Source organism: Amphiura filiformis, unplaced genomic scaffold (genome assembly GCF_039555335.1).
Source record: "Amphiura filiformis unplaced genomic scaffold, Afil_fr2py scaffold_28, whole genome shotgun sequence".
In the NCBI taxonomy this organism is placed as follows: domain Eukaryota; kingdom Metazoa; phylum Echinodermata; class Ophiuroidea; order Amphilepidida; family Amphiuridae; genus Amphiura; species Amphiura filiformis.
The window spans coordinates 415,477-437,834 of record NW_027305492.1 but is presented as its reverse complement, the minus strand read 5'-3'; the positions used below and the strand labels follow the sequence as shown (position 1 = coordinate 437,834).

Sequence of the window (22,358 nt, the reverse complement as noted above, 5' to 3'; positions counted from 1 at the left end):
AATTTAACGAAATCCGTTGATAGTAAGCTTTCCAAAATGAAGTGACTTTAAAACATCAGTGATGTACCACCTTTTGGCTTCTAGATTTAAAAGTATGTAAGCTACGTTGATACCGATGCCACCAATATAACGAGAAGATTTGCCCCTTCATTTTGCATACCTCTTTTTTTCTCATTTCTTCACAAAATGCAAAAAACCCGCAAAAAATGTGATGGGTGTAGTACCCCCTTAATACAACGGATGCTACTCGGTTTTTTCAAAAACCATTGTTTGAAACACCTACCAATCGGCTTTTTCTGGAAAGGTAACCATACTTCTCTATCCTGTGCATTAAGGTAGCCTTGTTTTATTTTCTTCTAGAAACACTTGTCAGTTTGGTGTACCGCGGTGTAATTCACACACCGCACGTGGTTACTCATTATGCAGATTTACACCAACGACAAAAACGAGAGTTTGCCACAAGTAGTCTTCTAGAAACTTGAACTTTCTTTGATTGTTTTTATATTGTGGAAATGGAGCAAAACAACATAAAAATATAATAATAATAACAATAAAACAGCATTTATATAGCGCATTGTGAATCGCAGATTCCTCAAAGCGCTTTAGAGTAAAACGAAATATTCACAAAATAATGATACATCGGGATATAATGAAATCAGTATAAAAATTTTAAAAAGCCTTAAAAATACTAAACCTATACATCAACAAGCATATATATTTTGAAAACCAGACCAGCTGTGAATAAAATGATTAATTACAGAATTAAACATAGAATTGCACAACAAGAAAATAAACATGATAAAATAGCACAACAATCATAAATAACAAAATAAATAAATTTCAGATAATAATAAGACGGCAAGACCGAGTGCACCCAGCCACTTCCCACACGGAGAAGCGACTGCGTGCAGACACATCTCGAGAGATAATAATAATCAATACAGTGCATAATAGATGGCCAGACTGAGTGCACCTAGCCCCTTCCGAACCAGGAAGTGACTGCGTGCACACAGACCAAAAAGCAATGTGAGACCCACTGACATGGCTCAAGGGAGCAAGTCAGTGCACCTCACATGGAGCGAGAATCAAAAACAAAGTGTAGTTCAATACAAACCAGGAACACATCAGATTTCAACAAGCATAAATAAATACAGTACATACAATTAATAATCACATAGATGGCCAGACTGAGTGCACCCAGCCCCTTCCCAACCAGGAAGTGACTGCGTGCACACAGACCAAAACCAATGTGAGACCCACTGACATGGTTCCGGGGAGCCAGTCAGTGCACCTCACATGGAGCAGGGGCCAAAACAAAGTATAATTCAATACAAATTAAAAGGGCATTTCGTGATCCACAGCCTCATCCCCCCACTTTTCTCAAAAAAAGTTGAGATTTTTACATCACTGGAAACCTCTGGCTACATAATGTTTATGTACAAAACATTTCTTGCAGATTAATTCGTTGAGCAAAGATATCGTGAAATTTGAATTTTGTTCTGGTGCACCAGAACGAAATTACAACGCATTGTCTAAGGAGCAGTGTAATACACATAATCATGCATAACTCGCGAACTCAAAATCGGAATCAACTGACATTTTGGGAATAGGTTTTTTTCGTGGATATCTAATGAAAAATTACATAAATAGAGGATGCTAGGATCACGAAATACTCCTTTAAGCAACATATATTATTATACGAAGGATAATAATAATGAAAAATAACACAGTCATAAATAAATACAGTACACTAATAATCAAATAGACTAGGTGCACCCAGCCTCTTCCCTACCAGGAAGTGACTGCGTGCACACAGACCGAAACAATGTGAAACCCACTGACATGGCTCCTGGGAGCCAGTCAGTGCACCTCACATGGAGCAGGGGCCAAAACAAAGTATAATTCAATACAAATCAAGCAACATAATTTTTATACCAAAGATATTGATGATGAAAAATAACACTGTCATAAATAAATACATACAGGCTGTATCAAAATGATTGGTACCCATCTGTTTTCATGTTTATTGACAAGCATGCTGCTTCCAAATGCAGCGTTGGATCACAGTAACATTGCATCAATTTGTAGTTTATAATAACACTACTTTTTCCAAAATACGTTGGTTTAGAACTGTCTTAAAAATAGGTTTTTGTATAATACCATTCATTTAAAATGTACTAGCACATGAAAACAAGGCTAGTATTGATTATGTGGAAACGAAGAGTGGCGTGTAAAATTTGTCATAGTAATAAAGAGATCACACCACTAAATCAGGTCAACCCTATCTGACTGAAGAAATTTCCATTCGCTGAGCATACCTGGTACATTAAAATGGGAAGAAAGTTTGGAATGAAGGCTGATGTGCCCATTTTTGTGATAATTGTGCTCTGTGGATATTTTTCTCAATATCTAAGCATAAAAATATTTTAAAATGGGTATGAATAAGCAAAATAAGAAAAAGAATGAATACATAAAGGTTGGTCTTAACCCTGGAATAAGGAAATTTTCGGGTTGCTAAATTGTTGATCTTAAGTATATTAGAGTATACATATTTAGATTGCCAAAGACTCGATAAAAAATGCTCATTTCGTGGGAAACTTAATTATTTGGGTAGATTAACGCCACAACTTAACATAACCAAATAGTTGTAGTTGAAGAATAAATCAGCTATCACATACTTTTTAAATTTTGACAATTGACCATACCGTTCTTGAAATATAAGAATTTTACGAAACTCCCTTATTTTCAAGGTTTTCCACGGATTCAAATATCAATCGATGATCTATATATCGCCCGTTTTTTCGCGTTATTCCTGCTGGATTGAGTAAATCAGTTTTTTCGGCTGTTTTATTTTTTCCCTATCCACCACACAAAAATCTCACATCTGATATCGTCCTACGTCAACATAGCCCAAAGCGTAAATCTTAATAAAAATTTCTTCATTTTGACCACAGTGAAACCTCCCTGAGAGATGAAAAGGTGGTACATTCTTGCCATAGATACACAAAATTAAAGTAAAAGAAATATTAATTAACTTGGGCTTATTTTTACATTATAGATAAAAAAAATAAGATGGCATAATCACTGCGCATCATCAGTGTCTGCTGTCATATATAGATATTGACTCCGTGGAAAAGCTTGAAAATTGAGTTTCGTAAAATTCTTTTATTTCAAAAACAGAGCGGTCAATTGTAAAAGTTACGTTTGGTTTATGCGTTAAAGTATCCCTAAATATCAGTTCCCTATGATACAGTTCTTTCAGGGACACCCTGTATTAGCAACAAGCACCCATTTCTTTAATCACGTCAATACTGACGTATCATCACCATGGAAATAAACAAACTCTTTCTGCATCAACATTTATAATGCCAAATATCTAATTCAGAACCAGTAACTGTCTATTGGAATTGGCAAATACGTTAAATATAATTTTATGGTGATTAAAGTAGAACAGTGAACAATATATACAAATATGGACAAAACTATCTTTTCTAGGTGCACGTGGGAGTGTTTTGTAGCTATAATTTGCTGTATTATACTTGGCTTTGGAGTAAAGGGTGAGTATTATAACCCCTCTATTACTACTATAACTACTACTATCAAGACTACTAACAGTAGTAACAACAATAATAGCAGCAACAACAACAACTTTTATTGTAATTATAATTATTTCAAACGATTGTCTCTCTAATTTGGGATAGGCCAAACTTTTGATATCATTATTGCCAAATAGATCACTATCTCAATGAAATACAAATCAAGGGCGTACAGAACTTGCAGGAAATGTTTAAATGTTTGGGATATAAAGGTTATAAATAGCGTTTTAACATTTTCAAACGATTTGAAAACGTTACCACCGTTACGCATACCATTGTAACATCATATTGTTTAAGTGTTGAGAAACACGTAATTTATATTTTACAAAATATCTAACATAAAATATATTTCTTCAAAAGATCTTTGACAATACCTTTTTTATGTCATGCTTTGGTTTTCCTAATCCTTTAATAACCTGACATATTTAACGTTATTTAAACATTTTAAAAAAGACGTGCCCCTTTACATTGAAATCAAGTAGCATGGGACCTGTGTTATTGATGTTGATTATATGGCTCCCGTAAATATTTCTTTTCTGTTAAAATCATTTTGTTGAAGATTGAAGCTTTTTCAAAATACCCATCTAATCATTTTGATGATGTTAGTAGGGTTTCAAATCGATGAGGGCAAGAAATAGGATATGATTAATCGTCAATTTTGTTTTAAAATCCTTGACGGGAAATATATAGGCTTAATCAACTGTAGTTGCATGCCCTTAATATTGATTTTATGGTACAAGAAATCATCAGAATTACGTGTTTACACACCCTTGGGTAAGTTTGTTATAGCATGGTTATAGTAAAGAGTCCACTTTGGTCAATCTGCTCCAGTTCAGATTTTCGTGCAACATTAAGATAAAGCGTCTTATCGTGTTAAAATGTATTTACACATGCCGATCTTTTCATTTTACCCAGCTGTCATGTCTGTAAAGTGACATGGGCTAAGATATTTGTGTTGATAAATGCAGTTTTGGCGATTATTTTTACCTAATTTTAATGTAAATATTAAAGAAGCTAGAACTTTGAATGTAAATTAAGTATGAACTCCATACTCGCTGTTAAGAATACATGTTACATATTCAACATTCGTTAACCAAAAAAATTACACATTAATATCTTGATCCATTATTTGTGAGAAAATACATTATTTTGGTGATGTAAAAAGTAGAATTTACAAGGTAAATCGTGTATTTTTATTATTGTTATTTATATTTGAAATACAAAATATACCAATGTATTGGTATGAATGTGTACATCAAAAAATTAAATCATGACAACTTCGTGAAACCAAAGATTTTTCACCAATACAGTTTTGCCATTTCTGGCCAAAAATTTGCATTTCGTCATCCTAATTATGATTTGTTTGCTATACAAATTTTTTTTATTGCAATGTATATTATTTATGTGAACTGGTACTTCAAGTTCACCCGTGTGATATTTACCATGGGAAACACCAATTTATACCCTCTCAAGCAATCAGTGATTGTCTCCTCACAGTCTTTGACTACACTACACGGTTGAGTGCATAGCAATGTAAGAGCTGTGGAGCTTCTAGCTGAAAAATAGGCCTCTTTGATTGTTTTTTGTCGAAACCTCAAGTGTTCAATTCATCCAATCAGATTTTTTTAAATATCAAACGAAAGCTAACACTTCCCCTTAAAAACACTTTTGTCACTATGTCAACATATAACGCAATTCAATGTTATAGCAAGGCGAATGTGGTAGGTTTTAAAAGTCAAAACCTCAAGTGTTCCTTACAATATTTTTCAAATTTATGCCATAAAATGAAAAAGCACATTTATACTGTCCATATACTAGCGTCACTAGAATGAGCCATGGCCAATTCTCTGTAAATTGCAAAGTTACTATTTTCTACTGTTTTGTCATACGGTTGTAAATTCAATGAACTGTGACTTTGCTAAAGAGCTCTTACAAATTGATATGTAAAATGGATGATTTTCAATTCGCTCTTGTAAAATTATTCCAAGTGATACTGACTTTTTACTTGCTAGTTAGGTTAAAATAGTCATTTTATTTTATATTGTGGAGAAAATTCGGTCAATATCGCATTTTATAGAATTTATAGCCGAAAATCAATTTTGCCTAGATACTTTTGTACATAGCCAGAATTTCCCACATTTGCATGGCCCCTCATATTATGACGTCATAGCGACATTATGTGGGGAATGTTTGTACTTATTTTGGTATCACTGGACAGAGAAGACCCATAACTATACATTGGCACCAAATATAACGGTATATAATTGAAAATTGGGGTGCGCCCTTCGTAGTCCGTGTTACAATATGGCTCAGTAGTTCTAGGGCAAATATAAGGTGTCCCTGAAAGAACTGTATCGTCAGGAACTGATTTTTTTGGTACTTTAACGCATAAACCACACTTAACTAAATAACTGATGATATTGAGAAACACATCATTTTTGAATTTTGACAATTGCCTGCTCCGTTTTTAAAGAATTAAAAAAAAAAGGTAAAGGAGTCGATCCTGTATAAACAGTGATCGGAGTGCCCATCTCTCTTTCATTGGCGATTGGGCAAGACTCCTCCATGTAATGTTGCTATAGGGGGTCGCTACACCTCCTCTACAGCGAGTCTGTTAGCTTCCCAGCATTTAAGAATGCCGGTACCCATTTAAACACCTGGGTGGAGAGGAGTAATCGAGATAAAGTGCCTTACTCAAGGGCACAACACGATGGCGTCGACGGGGCTCGAACCCGCTAACTTTCGATTATGAGTCAGTGCCCGTTCCGCTAGGCCACCGTGCTCCCCATTAAAGAATTTACGAAACTATATGTACCTAATTTTCAATCCGTTCCACTGAGTCAATATCTACCAATGACAACAGACGTATCATGCGCTGATGATACGCAGTGATTAGGCCATCTTAATTTAATTGTTCGTCTCAAAGACCTTCCTAAAGCCATATTATAACATTTGCTGAGGAAGACGCCCTCACTGAATTTTTAAAATTCCTTTTTTTAAACGATTAAATTGTACTTTATTAAACCAATATACCCTGCAAAAATCAAGACTCTAAGTGCTGTAGTTTTGTCAAAATCCGTGATTTTGAATTAAAGGCTGATTCAGCCCTTTATTATTATGATGGAATTATTAGTCGAACGCATACACGATGTTCATAACACAGAGTACGTCACGGCGTGCGGGACGGTGATATACACAAGAAAGGGTCGTACCACAACATGACCGAAGGCGTGGTACGTATTGGCGACATGTGCGCTGGTAGTAAATTCCAATTGTCTTTGCTTTGCCGTAGTTATTCGGCTCAAAAATAAAAGGGGATATATCTGACAGTAAAAGCTAACATTTTATGGCAAAGAAATGCTAATCTATATTGTTTGAAAATGTTATAATATTGCTTTAAAGTTAAAAACCTAATACGGAATGCAGTATTATTTAATTAATTGTTTTAATTATTTTTTACTTTAATTTTCTGTATCTGTGGCAAGAATAGACCACCTTTTCATCTCTCAAGGAGGTTGTACTGTGGTCAAGTTGAAGACTTTGTATTGATATTACGGTTTAGGCTATTTGGACGTCTGACGACGTGAGATTTTTGTGTGGTGGATCGACCATAGTGCCCTGGCGACTTTATGCTCATTTTGTTGTAGGAGCAGGTGATTGTTAGTTGAGGCTTTCTGGCTTTCAACCCTCAATATGCATTACCTTTATATCATGCCTAACAAACTCCGGCAGTTGCTATTTATTAAACAAAGTGTTCCATTTGACCAAATCCGTATAAATACGTTGTGTTAATAATAATTCAGGTTGTCATTGAACAAAACACACATTAACTGTATCGAAATAGTGATTTGTGGGAAATATGGAATAATGAATAATGAAAACTGAATAATAGAAAGGAAATCATCGATTGTTTCTAAAGCTTTCACGGGAACCATATAATCAATTCTACTAGACTTACTATCGTGTGTAAGAAATCGACGGAAGAAAGTTTCTGCACACCCTTTAAACGAAGCTTTACTTCTGAAACAAACTTTGGCCTAAACAACAATTCCCATTCCCACAACAATTCTACAACGTGATATGCTTCGCACTGTTTATCATATAAACTGCTCAAATAAAGAAATCCCGCAGTCATGTAACCTGTCCTACACCAAAACCTGATCTTGTTATGACAATTTAATTAATAAGGTCGTGTGCAGAATCTTGTTAGCTCCATTTTGACACCAAATTTGCTACCAAACACTCCTAAATTCAGATAAATTGATCCCGGGAGATTGATACCAGTATATAAAATTTGGTGCATTTTCAAAAGTTGCAAATTAAAAACGGACCACGCGAATCTGTAGAGGTGAATGGCAGAGCGCGACCATTGACATTTTGGTGTAGGACAGGTTACATGACTGCGGACTTTATTTATTAGAGCAGTTTATTGTAAACCTGGCATCCTAAATTATTCAGTGCCAATAACATCAGAGAAACCGGTTTTAAAGAGAGGATTGTTCATTTTTGTTACAAATATTACAAATAGGCCATTTTGAAACAGCTTAGAATTTTTGATATTAGATTGGGTCCATTGTCCATAGAATTGCTGATAATGACGGTCTACATCCATCAAACTAAATAATTCAGTTCATGAGTTATGAACAATAGCAGAGTGAGGATGCTAAACGCGACGGTTGTCAAGTATCCTATGTTATGGAATGCGCTACCAGAAAATGTTGTCTGTTGTCCCACATTGTCCGCTTTCAGGGCTGCAGTTAAAACCCTTCAATAGTTGTCTTTTTTTATCTTGTTTTTGCTTTTCAGTTTATTTTTGTTCGCTTTGTATGTAGGGCTTCCATTTAATTTAGTGCTCTTTGAGCACTATTGGGTATTGCCTGTGCTTTTTGCCAAATGTAATAAATAAATAAATAAATAAATAAAGTATCCTATTCTCGATTCATCATGATATTCAAAGGCGCGCGTCATGTAGACATTTATAGCAGCACTAAGTGATGGCTTCAAAACCCAACAGTCGGTGTAGTCATTCATCGCTATGGAACAATAGACGAGTTAATATGCCGAACGCGGCGGTTATCAAGTAATCTATTATTCTCGATTCGCTTCCGTGATGACCAATTAGACGAATGCATCATGGCATTAAAAGGTGGGTGTCATGTAGACATTCATCAGCATGGAAAAATATTTCTTTCACTTCAGGAAATAATATGAAAGCGACAAACATTCATATGGTCAATTAGGCCAATTGATCATTTCCTAGTGCAATCATCAGGAATATTTTAAAATGTCATAACAATGAACTTGTGGTTAAATATCACTAAGTGTTGGCTTCAAAACCTAACACTCAGTGTACTGCTGGCACACTGGCAGACCCGATGGTTAACGTTTATTAACCGGGTTTAATTGTTCCGACAAAATAGAAACCAGGCCTGATCACTGCAGTATATTGCGTACAAACAATTCAACTCCCAACGTTCAAACAATTTTAAAGTCAACATAAAGGTTTGTGTTACACTATTTGGACGGTGTTAATAGAATACACAAGTGAGCCACTGAGTGGGAATAACATTGCTATTATTACCGCATCTATCAAATCACTGGTATGGATTAGTGGTAAATATTTGGAAGTTCGGTCTTGGTTCAAACCCCGCTAGCACCTCTCTTTGATTTTTGATAAACTCATTTGTTTAAATCGTAGTTTTTACATTTTTATTAAAGCCATAATATACGATTTCGGGCAAATTTGAAGTTTTGTTATTCCAAAAATTATAACAATATTTATAATAATTAGTAAATAACTGTCCGGAAGGTTTTCTGTTACATTTGAAGCAGAAGTAGCGAGATAAAATGAAAGAAAACACTTCTTGACCGCTTGGGGGATTTAATATCTTAATAAGACACCACAGTTAGTTACTCTATCTAGACAACGGACTTGGCTGATTCCAATTAGGTGTAATCCGAGGTGTAAGTTGGACGTTGTGTAAAAAATACAAATATGCCAAAATATTAGGTTTGAAATTCGTGCATCTCCTGATTTGATATGTATGCATAAAAGCTCATAAGATATGTAGTCGATAGGGGAGGGGTCTAGTCCAATTTTAAAAAATCGTGAAAATTTGTGTTGACGTTCCTTTATTTGATATACAGGGTGTAACAATAAAATTTATACAATTGCATTTTGACTTCTCAGCAAGAAACTAAAAGAGTTATGGCACAATTATACAATACAAGAAGAAATATCTTGGCTAGAAGAAGACGTTTAGTTGGTTTCTTTACTAGCTTGGGTTTAAAAGTTACGTGCGATTAATTAAATCGACCAGAAAACATGTTGGGTCACTTTTGCCATGTTTGCGCATATCAAGTTTGAACCGCGTAGATATGCTAATCGTTCATTAAACATCAAAGAACGGACACGAAAGAATTACAAGTGGTGTTTCTGCATATAATTAACATAATAATATGACATTTCTTTAAAATCTATAAATGAAGTCATGAAATTTCTTTCAAATTATCTTATAAATAAAGTAATTTCTTATATCCCTTAGATATCATTGGTAAAACTGAGAATAGTTTTTGCATCTATAAGTACAAAACAATAAAATTTTAAAATCATAGTTCAGCTGGGCTTCTAGCTGTTCTGGGGCGATCACTATTGCCAGCATTTAACAAATTCTAGATACTTCTCATAGTTATATGTAATTGTATGCCTTGTTGGAGTTGGTTTCTGCTTGACCCCATGTGCGCTCTTCCAACGTGAATTGGGGTTGAAGTTGTTATGCTGCAGTCACGATTTCTAGTAGATGAGGTTGTTATGTCAGTGCTTAGTTGTGACTTTCAAAAACTCAAGGAGATATTCTATTATGTAATCATTTCGACCAGTTCGAATATCCCATTGTTTAAAACTACCTATCATAAGAGCGTCGTCCAACTGGTCCATGGCTCAACTCTATCACTCAGTCACTTTTGTAACACTTAGACAAAAGTGGCCCAAGCGGTTTTAAGACTAGGTTACATAATTGGCCATATCTTCACTTGTATACCATGGATTTTGTTGGAACAAAGTTTATCTGGTGGCTAAAGAAATTATCTTGATAGAAATGTAAATATCAAACCAAAAACTAAGCGGCATACTTGTTTCATCATATTTTCAAAATTGTACAAATGTTATTGTTACACCCTGTATATTCTTGAACTTTTAAAAATTACTTAACTTTGATATGCTTTATTTCATATTGAAAGCTACTGAACTTTTTTTTAATGCTACTGAGTAGGATTAGGCCTAAATATGAAATATTTAGTAACAAGAAATAAATCATGAAAAAAGTGGGCCTTCAAGCTGACATTCATTAGGCCTATACTATTAAAGACAAAAGGGAGAGGGGGAAAAAGAAGAAAAACAAACTGAAAAATTCCAAATCATCGATAAGGATAACATGGGAATTGAACTCTAAACCATGTGCACTTTCATGACTTTGGGTTTACACTTTTCAGGAATCAATGGTCCTGAAGTGTATTTGTGCTAATGTCATTGGTTATTGTTAAAAGGCAATAAGGTGTGTAATTGCAATATTTCCTCTGAATAGGAAAGACTCTCTACATCGAACTATGGATGCTGGTGGTTCGCAATACTGTTAGTTTGGGGAAGGTATCTTCCAAACCCAGTTCCAAATGGTTACTCCCCACCCAACCCCATCCATGATGTAACCTATTTGTTTTGATTATGATCAGGGGACTCACAGTGGGATTCATGAGTGGAGTTAACATGCATCTGGGAAGTGAGAGTATTCTATTCTCACTTTCCTGCATTTGTGTAGCCATGTACTTAATGGTACCCGTACCCATGGGTACGGGTACCATTCAGTACATGGTACCAGGACCATGAGTACAAGTTCGGGTACAGGTCCCAGGCCATGAGTACGGGTACGGGTACAGATCGCAGTCCATAAGTACGGGTACGGTTCCGAGGTCGAAATAGGGCATGAGTACGGGTACGGGTACGGGTCTAAAGCCATGGGTACAAGTACCGGTACGGGTACAACAAGTATGGCATTCCCCTCCCTGTCAAATGAAAAACAATATGGGAACGTCCACTGTTATAAAAACATATCAAATAAAGACTGTTCAATGTTTTTTTATAAATTTGGGCATGGTACCCTTATTTCCTAACAAAACACACAGGCGTCCAGAACTTTAGCAGACAATAACTGTTGCTCTAACCATCCTCCCTCGGGTCGACGGAGAGCATTACCTAGCGGTGGTTGCGCACATGTTTGAAGTGTGGTGTGGGTTCTATAAAGGATATCCCAAGACTTGATAAAATGGATGTCATTTCTACCCCGTATGCGTGGTTAATTAAATCAAGAACCACAAGACATATGGAAATGTAAATCGGTTTCGGTGACTCATTTCCTTTAATATATTAATATTTAGAAGTTCATCCCTGGAAAAATAGGCTTCCTGCCATCTCGTTATCTTCCCTTAGCTGGCATCGATTTAATTACCCTTCTGGTTCTAAAATTCTTATTCAAAATTTTCCACCGAATTTAAAAACCTATACTTACTCGCGAAAGCGCTGGTCAGGGGAGTTAAAATTTTACTTTTTCTACAATGCAATTCCAGTATTTGGTAAGCTATTGATCACTTTTTGGTGTAAAATTACAAATTTTAATGACAATTATTAATCTTATCATTCAAAGTAATTTTGATGTTGAAAAACGACAACATTTCGGCAAAAATCATGTTTTTTTACCTTTTTTTTATAAATATTTTTTCAAATGCTTTGGAACAATTAATTATATATGGTTGGCCTAAGCAACAATATTTTTTACTGGTAAATGTGTAATCTTTTGTACTTTTAGTATTAATAAGTACCAAATTTGGCTAAAAATCGTGTTTTTACCATTTTTAATAACTGTTGTTTTTTCTAATGTTTTGAAACATAACTTAAAACATAATTCTGTAAAACAATTGTTTTTCACGAAAATAGTGAATTTCAAAGGTGAGAAATTCATTTTTTTACCAAAAACACTTAATGCGCAATATCGTTATTTTTACGATTATTATTATTATTATTATTATTATTATTATTATTATTATTATGATTATGATTATGATTATTATTATTATTATTATTATTATTATTATTATTATTATTATCATTATTATTATTATTTGAATTTTTCAGGCGCTAACGGGAATGACGATTCTCTCTGGACGAAATTTGTATTCACCTTCCCGTACATTTCTTTTGCTGAAACTCCCCGCGGATTTATCACAACTCAAGTGAAGGATCCAGTAATGGTGACGGTGTCGGTTCCTGGTATAGGATATTTCCATTCTACTAACGTAACACAAAATCAGAGTGCCACAATCGACCTTCCTGTGGAAGCTGGTATAACAGATTCGTACAGCGTCAAAGAAACAAATAAGACCGTGATTGTCGTCGCAACTGATAATATAGTTATTCATGGCTATTATGTTGGCGATTTGAGTCTCGATGGGTGGTTTATTCTTCCAACCACATCCTTGGGCACGGACTATATTACTGCAGGATATAATACGTTATTTTATTCCAATTATTCGGAGTTTGTAGTTACAGCAATTGAAGAACACACAACGGTGTATATTAAAGGACAGATAGAAGTATCGATGACCTTGCACCAGTATGAATCCTATCAATTCGTCTCTGATCATGCAAATCTTACGGACGTTACTGGAGTGTCAATAAACACCGACAAACCAGTATCAGTACTGTCAGGGCATCAATGTGCCAATATACCAGTCAACTTAGACGGTTGTGATTATCTTATGGAACATCTCCCTCCCTTGACCCTATTAGGACATCACTACATACTCGCTCCCTTCCTTGGACGTACTTCGGGTTTTATATACCGCGTGGTAAGTGCATCACCTGGTACAACAAATGTGTCATTATCTGGTGAAAACATTTCTCTATCAAGTGGAGAGTTTTATGAAGGCGACTTTGAAACGTCAGACGAGGTATTAATAATAATGGCAGACAAACCTGTCATGATTGTTCAATACGCGAAGGGATTTGATTCAGATAGTGTTGGTGATCCATTTATGGTCGTAATTCCATCAACGGAGAAGTTCTCGAGAGACGTGACGTTCCCGAGTGAAACCTTAAACGATCAACAACAGCAACACTATATTTCAATAATAACACCAGAATGCGATAGCATAACCTTGTTTAACCTGGATGGCCTGCCACTGAATAACACCAACTTGTTGCAAACATCTGATGGTGAGTTTTGCATTCTTCGTTCTTCAGTTAACTCTGGTTTCCATTCTGTAACGCATCCATCAGCATCATTCCTAGTTCTCGTCTACGGATTTGGCTTCTATCAGTCATATGGATTCGTTGCAAAATACCAAGTTCACACTGAAGGCGGGACTGGAGGCAGTGAGTAAATGTTTATTTATATCTCTGATGTAGATAAAACTAATGTCACCGGATAAATAAGATTAATAATGTCACAGACATATTTTCATAAAGAAGAACAAACACATACGACATTTTTGAGGCCGTGGTGGGGATGTGTCTATGATATGATGGTGGTATGTGGGGATGTATATGTGTGAGAGGGATAGAACATGATAATAACATTATTTGCTAAATTACATAAGTTGTGAGCAATAGTTCATAAATAACATGTCATTTTGTTTCCAGACTAGAATTACTCAATTAAAGCTATAATATTGTAAGGTTTTGGGTTTATTTTACAACATTATACAATTATATTAGTTTTTACTTACCGTAGCAAAATACCAGACAATTTCTATTTCATTTCAGGGTCTTAATCGTGAATATTGTGTGTATCATTGAGCCTGCTTGGCTTAATTAATCCCGGCCTAGATCATGAATGTATCAGCGAGCTTTTAAACTCGAGATTTGGTATTTAACCTGAGATTGGAGCACTTATGTGCAGGTATAGATTAAATAACCACTAAAAATCAGTCACTGAAAAATGCCAAGCTGCAAAGTCAAAAATGTACAAATTATTACGAGCCGTAATGACTCAAGGCCAAATTTACCTTTTCCCTGTTCTCACACAATGCACAAAAATAACACACTGATTGTTGAAGTTAACAATATGAATCTTTAAGTAAATATGATTGATACTTAACCGGCAGTCTTCTTCTCGTTGATTATAAAGTTCAATTGTACGTGTTCTGGACGACTGATTTTTTAAATCTTTCATGCCCCAAACGGGGCTTTTATTTCCCTGTGCTCAAAGAGGAAAAAAACATACATATAATACAACAAAGACAAAACCATACATCACATGAAATTGTTTTACATTACATTGATCAAGTAAATATATTTGATGAAATACAAAAAGGTATAGTTTACATTATACATTATACATGTTAACATATAATATGTACTACTCGGTACAAAAAGTTTCCAAGACACCCCACTTGTTTATAAAGTTTGACATGTTATTTTTACTCCTAGCAATCTGCTTTTCTAAATTATAATGAAATTTTATCAAGTTCTTAAAGGAGATTATAGAAGGAGTTTGGTTCCTGAATCTGCTGTCATAGATAACTTTTTTCATCAAAATAAGACATAAATTAATCAACCTGTCAGACTCTTTAAGACCAACACCAAACAGAATTTTTTATAATCCAAATTTTCAACATTATTTTGAAAATTTACCCTATACCATACTTTAAAATCATCCCACATCTTTACAGCATGGTTACAATTCCAGAAAAGATGCCTATAAGTCTCAGGAAAAGTTTTACAATGTGTACAAATTTCACTATCCACAATATTCATCTTAAACAATCTACTATTTGTCATCAAACAGTTTAAATTGATTTTATACTGAAACATTCTTGTTCTCACATCATATGATGACTTAAAAGGCATGAGGTATATGTCCCTCCATTCATCGTCATTGACATCTAATTCATCCCTGAACCTTTTCTGCGATGTTGGGGGTTTTTGAATCCTTTGAATCAAAATACGGTAAATAATTTTAGATGTCATGTTCTTCATAGGGGTTTCAACACCATTATTCATTAGAAAAAAGCCTTTTGGATTACACATTTCTCTTTCGAAACCCTGCTTCAAAATTCGTTTCCAAGGAAGTGGAACTGCATCAACCAAACTCCTCCACTGCATAAAAAACTTGTGTGGAATCCCTCTCACACCAAATATCAAAAGGATAATATTTCCATTGGTATAAAATAAATCACTAACTAATTTTAAACCACTGTTAAAGAAATGTTTATAATAACATGGCCTTTTATTAATACTGATGTGCTGATTATTCCAAATACATTGATGAAAGGGATTTACATTATCTGGATTAATAAAGCTAAAGTATGATTTTAGCATGTCTTTATAGAAGATGGGCACTTTTTTCCAACTTTGAATTTGTTTTGGAGTAATATTACAATAGAAAATCAAATTTCCACCAAAAGGAGAGATAAAATCATCAAAAAGAATCTTCCAACCTGATAGGGAAGTGTTATATTTATTTGCCCACTTGATTTTTTGTGCTCGAAAAATTGATTTAACATCCACCATCTTCAATCCTCCTTCATCAATGTCACCAATAATAGAAGTTTTCTTAATAAAACCTTTACCACCATTCCAAAGGAAATTATAAATGACTTTATCAATCTGATTAATAACATAGTCCGGAATATGAATTACCGATGCTAAAAAAATGAACTTAGACAAAGCAAAAGTTTTTATTAAAAGAATTTTACCAGACAATGTAAGTCTTCTTGACTTCCAAATATTTAGGAGAGTTTTGATCTGCTTAATCTTTAAGGTAAAGTTCATATTCTCAGCAGCACTCTCATCATATGAGAAGTACACACCTAAAGCTTTAATTGGATCTGTTGGCCATTCTATATTAAAAGGCTTTTCATTACAATGTCTTTTTGCACCAATCCATAGACCCTGAGATTTATTAACATTTAGCTTTAAACCAGACACTTCAGAAAAAGAAGCCAGAACTTTCAAAACATTTTTTGCAGATTGCTCCCCATCTAAAATACATGTTGTGTCATCAGCATATTGAACCAATTTGAGTTCTATATCATTAACAAAAATACCAGATATAGACGGATTTTCCCGAATAGAACATGATAGCAATTCCAGAGCCAAAATAAATAAGTAAGAACTCAAAGGGTCCCCTTGACGAACCCCTCTTTTTACAGAGAAGTATTGCGATGTAAGCCCATTATTTAAAATACAACTACTAATATTTGTGTACAATGTTTTCACATACTTTACAAAATCTGGACCAAAATTCCTACTTTTTAAGGCTTCAAATAAAAAATTCCACTCAAGTGAATCATAGGCTTTTTCAAAATCTAAAATAGCAATAATCCAGGAGCATTTTTATACATAGTATAATCCATAATATCTTGTATAGTACGAATAGATTCGCTTATATTTCTCCCTTTAACAAAACCGCTTTGGTCGATGTGCACTAACTTAGGTATGACACTTTCCACCCTCATTGCAAGGACTTTAGATGCTATTTTATAATCCACGTTAAGTAAAGATATGTGTCTCCAGTCTTTTAAATGACATCTATCTTTACCCTCTTTTTCAATCAATGTAATAACAGCCTGCCTTTGGGAGGATGACATTTCACCTTTATTTAAACCTCTGTTCAAAACATCCACTAGGTATGAACCAATTTTGTTCCAGAACTGAAGATACCACTCACATGATAACCCATCATTACCTGGGCTTTTGTTTTTTGACATTTTGTTAAGCACATTAAAACAATCTACCTTTGTAAGCTTCCCTTCACATTTAGACTTCTCTACATCGTCTAGGGTGGTTACATTGTTACCATGCAAAAATGCATTATTTCTTGAAACATCAGCGTCAACCTTCGAATCATACAAATCTTTGTAAAAATCACTCTGTTTTTTCAAAATTACATTTGGATTTACAATTTCGGTACCATCATCAAGAATCAATTTCTTACATTGTTTCTTTCTACAGTTCCTCTTTTCTAGGCCCAAAAAATATTTATTGCTCTTTTCACCTTTTTTCCGCCCATCTAATTCTTGAACGCACAATTACACCATCAATAATTTTGCTATCCAACTCTTCAAGATCATTCTTTACGATTTGGATCTCCTCCAGAATGTTGTCTGAGGGATTATTTGCTAAAGATTGCTCCAACACATTAAGCTTATTATTTAGCTCCTTTACCTTATCTTTCTTATACAGACCTTTCTTCTTAGCATACTTAATTGTTGTATCCCTAACCTTAAATTTGATCCACTCCCATTTTATCTGAGGGTCACTTATAGAAGAATCATCTAACCAAGTAGCTAAATTGTTGTTCATTTCGTTCACATACTCGTCTTCATTAAGATAAGAGTTGTTAAATTTCCAATGTCCTGGACCACGACACGGCTCTTTTTGCAACGGCACATTAATAACAACAGCAGAGTGATCAGTTCTTATCCCTGGTATAATGTCTGCATTTGTAACATATTCCATCAAAGAATTACTTATTAAAAAAGAATCAAGCCTACACTGAACAAGAGGATTTGTTTGACGCCATGTGAATCTAATTGTATTTGGATTTAAAACTCTCCATATATCAATTAAATCGTAATTATCCATAACATCACATATTTTATCAACAACACTCTCCTTAATTTTTTCAATACCACCTTTCTTATCAAGCTTAGCATTCAAGATACAATTAAAGTCACCACCAATAATTATTTTCTCCTTCTCTTCAAAATTCTTTTCCATAAAGAAATTCTTCAGCTCAGAATAAAAATTTATTTGCATATTCTCAATGTTGGGAGCATATATATTCACCAAGGTAAAATTCAGGTCATCTTTACTAAAATTTATAACCAAAAGTCTCCCATCGTTATCTTTACAAATGTCAATCACATCAACATTACTACCATTACGAAAGATAATTGCGACTCCTTTGCTATTATTTGTACCATGGGAAAAAAGGATCTTGCCACCCCATTCATGCTGCCACTGAGTTTCAACTGTCTCTGTACTATGAGTTTCTTGCAACAAAATTAAATCTGCACGAGAATTTCTACACCAATTAAAAAATACTCCTACGCTTCTTGAAATTACCAATACCTCTTACATTCAAGGAAATAATTTTTAAATTATCACCAGCTCGATCATTCATTATTTATATAAGGAAATACAATAACAACATATGTAAACATGCACGTAATATGTAGGTGAAGGTAAAGGATTACACCGCGCCGCGCACGTGTCTAGCAGCATGCAGCAGTTAATATGCAGACCTGCGCCTAATTTGAATAATACATGAATGAAAAACCTTTTCAATGAAGAAAGAAAACCTTTTACATGCAACATGCAGAGACTTGATTGAATGAAACATGATATATATCCAGCTACAAAAAGGTGTGTCTGCACACGCGTCATACAACGAGGTTGCAAATAAAATTTGAATAACAAAGCTAGCGACAGGTGCGGGAAATTCGTTGCTTGATACTGATCCATGGAGTGGTGCTCAAGCCTACGCGTCATTCGGCAAGGGTGCATAATAAAAATTTAAATAACAATATAGGTACGGCAACATGATCCCAATTTATACCAATCTAAATAAAAACATCCGCACTCATCATGCTGGTCAGGGTAGTGGCTAGGATTCATATAAAATCTGAATAACAAAACGAGCAACAGGTGATGGCACATGATGTGTTTTGGTACCGATAAAAAACTGTGAATGGGGATGGGAAGGGAGTGGATACATGTACAATGTATATGCACGGTGTCGGTGATAAGACGATACAAATCAAACATTTTGCATTTCATCATATTATAAACAAGCATTTTAAAATTACAAATACACAAAACAACAAACATGAGCACAAATAAATTTTTAAATACTGATTTACATACCAACAGAGTCCAATCACTTTTAAACCCGTAAGATGTACAATCGGGTTTGTGATGGCAAAACATAAAAACACGCACCACTGTACAAAGAGGAAAAACATGCAATTTTTTTCCTTCTGTTTGAAACCGCCGTAGAGGTATCTCAATAATTCAGTTCCACCTCTCAAGTGAAAAACACCGTGTAAAACAAATTGCAGAGAGTATATATCCACTGACGAAATAAAAAAAAAAAAAAAAAAACAGTGCGTTTTCCTGGCTATAAATCCAATGTTTCAATAATTCATAAATTAAAAAACTCACGTATATTCCGCGACAAATATATTACTTTCCTTCCACAGTCTTGAAAGATGTAAAATAGATCCAGGTTTACGTGCACGAAAAACTCTCCGTGTGTAATCCAAAGTTGTTAATCTCTATTCGAAACATTCAAAAAAAGTTACGGAGATGAGTATTTTTCCAAAAGACAATCGAAACAGCGAGTAGCGCGTACACTGTGTATTCCCGATAATACATCCAAAAGTGTCAGGAGAAAAAAAGTCCAATTTGAAACAACGTATATTCCATGACAAAACTCTTGTTTTCCATCCACAGTCTTTGCACAAAAACTAATTCTCTCTCCATTTTATGCATTCCAAAAACGTGTATCTACTCCAGAGCCGCGGTATCCATTTCGCCTATGGCCATATTGCTTGCGGTTAAACGCTTCAGACTACCATCATCGTTTTTTACCAACAAACATGCTGGCACTGACCAAGGAATCAAAGCAAACTTGTTTTCCTTTCTCAACTTATTTCTCAGCACTATCAGTTTCTTTCTATCATTTCTTATTCTCTGTGTGACATCGTCTGTTATAAAGATGCTTTTTCCCTTGTAATTGTTCTTCTTCAAAATCTTTGGGGCGCCTTGCAAAACTCGCTCTCTATCTATGTACCTTAGGAATTTGACATGGATTGGTCGTGGGTTATCCGGTAGCTGTAAAAGACAGAAAACAGAAATTACAGAAATGACAGAAAAGACAGAAAAGTTAGAAGTTATGATTTAGAGAGTTGTCAGGAAGCTGTGGGAATTAAAATGTTGGGAGTTTGCTGGATTACCATCAAACTTGGTGGATGCGACTACCATTGCCGATAATGGTCAAGGTCATCCGAGTATATAGATTGTTGGATTGCCATCAAACTTGGTGAATTTGACAAAATTTAGTTTCTGTAATTAAACAAATTTTTGAGCTACAGACACTTTAACAGTGCCACCCTTATTTACAGCTTCATGAATGCCTCCTTACCTGCCATGTCCGTGCAAGGATTACTTTCATCATTTCATGCACTCAGATCAACAGTGGCATGGCCAACGGGGGAGGGGCCCGGGGGAGGGGCATCAGGGGAAAAGGGGCAGCTTTTCAGCCGGCCTAGGCTTTTTTATTAAATCGTTTTCATCTAATTGTGGGTAACTTGTGAACTTTGCATGGATATAGAGTCTTCAATTGTGTCTCCTGCTTTATAACAATTTGTTGTGCCATATAAATAGTAAAAGCTAAATATAATTGTGATGATTTGTGGGGATCAGCATCCACCCCTCTCCATGGACTCCACCACCACAAAGTTTTCGCCAACATCACATGCACTTCAAATAAAGTAGCTTATACTCACTGCGCCACTAAGAAACTCTAAAAATATGCAGGTATGCAACACAAACCTGCTGTGTATCAGCAGGTCCTGCAGCTGGTCAAGGCTTTCTGGCTTAGAGCATAGACCATTTAAAACATGCTTTGAGGCACAGTCCAGACTTTTGTGACAGTGTTACATATTATGACCACATATAGTGTATGGTCAAACTGATTCATTTCGACTCATTCTCACCGGGATTCTCACTCATTTGCATTCATTACTATCAATAACTACTCTCTAATTCATAACTCCAAACTTTTCTGTCTTTTCTGTCATTTCTGTCATTTCTGTTTTCTGTCTTTTACAGCTGCCGTGGGTTATCTCTCCGTACGGCTTGTGCTTGCGCTAACTTCCCCATTGGGCTACGGTGTGCCCTTTCCACCTCGATCTTATTTGCATCTTCTATTTTCATATGTTTTTCAAGGAAGCTCGATATGAAGGCCCGGCAATCAGATGAATCTTCACTGTTTTCTGGGATTCCCCAGATCACAACATTATTTCGGCGAGATCTGTTGGCCAGGTCGTCCAGCTGACGCTCTAAATTCTCTATGTCTTTCTTCTCTGCACAAGTCCCTTGCTGCGTTTTAATTTCTTCCAAAGATACTTCTACATTCTCTGCACTAGCTTCTAACTGTGTGACTCTAGTCTCTAGCACTTTATGTTCTATTTCTACCTTTTCCAGGCGAGTGAGAACTGTATTTATTAATGAAGTCATATCGTTCAACTTTTGCATTAGTTGTCCATTACTCGGCTCGTCGGCGCCATTTTGCACTCCACGTGTAGATCTATCAAATAGCTCATCTTCACTCGTCGACATTTCAGGTTCAGCTTCCTTTTTCCGCTGAGATTTTTTGTCACCCTTGTTTGGCTTTCTTTTACCGCTCATTTTATTCAGCAACTCTTTCTTTATCACGTAGAAACAGTTTGGTGGAGCAATATAATTAAAAGAAATTAAATTTGGCGGTTTTTGCCCGGAGCTTTAGCAAAGCACGTCTAACCCGTACAGTGACATGCGCAGATCGATCTGGACGACTGATGGATAGCCTTGTTTACTTGTCTAGCGATAATCTCTATTCACCCCACTTTTCGTGTCTGTTTCCTTTTTTCAGGACAATGGGGTTCATGGAATTCGTGTTACACAATGTATACCTGCCGTAAGTGTAATGTTATAACGTTTTA

At 35.2% G+C, this 22,358-nt stretch overlaps 2 protein-coding genes across 2 annotated transcripts; one reads left to right on the top strand and one right to left on the bottom strand.

The window, feature by feature from the left end:
* Positions 1-8,729: 8,729 nt before the first annotated feature.
* LOC140143777 (IgGFc-binding protein-like) lies at positions 8,730-14,027 on the top strand. The gene is made up of 5 exons (XM_072165589.1): positions 8,730-8,742; positions 10,142-10,165; positions 10,422-10,458; positions 11,411-11,490; positions 12,781-14,027. Exons 1-5 carry the CDS (start codon positions 8,730-8,732, stop codon positions 14,025-14,027), a joined length of 1,401 nt encoding a protein of 466 aa, XP_072021690.1.
* Positions 14,028-17,640: 3,613 nt separating this feature from the next.
* LOC140143776 (uncharacterized) lies at positions 17,641-22,146 on the bottom strand. The gene is made up of 3 exons (XM_072165588.1): positions 21,511-22,146; positions 20,253-20,487; positions 17,641-18,086 (listed from the first exon to the last, which is right to left on the bottom strand). The coding sequence occupies exons 1-3, from the start codon at positions 22,063-22,065 to the stop codon at positions 17,641-17,643; spliced, it is 1,236 nt and encodes a 411-aa protein (XP_072021689.1). The 5' UTR covers positions 22,066-22,146.
* Positions 22,147-22,358: the final 212 nt, after the last annotated feature.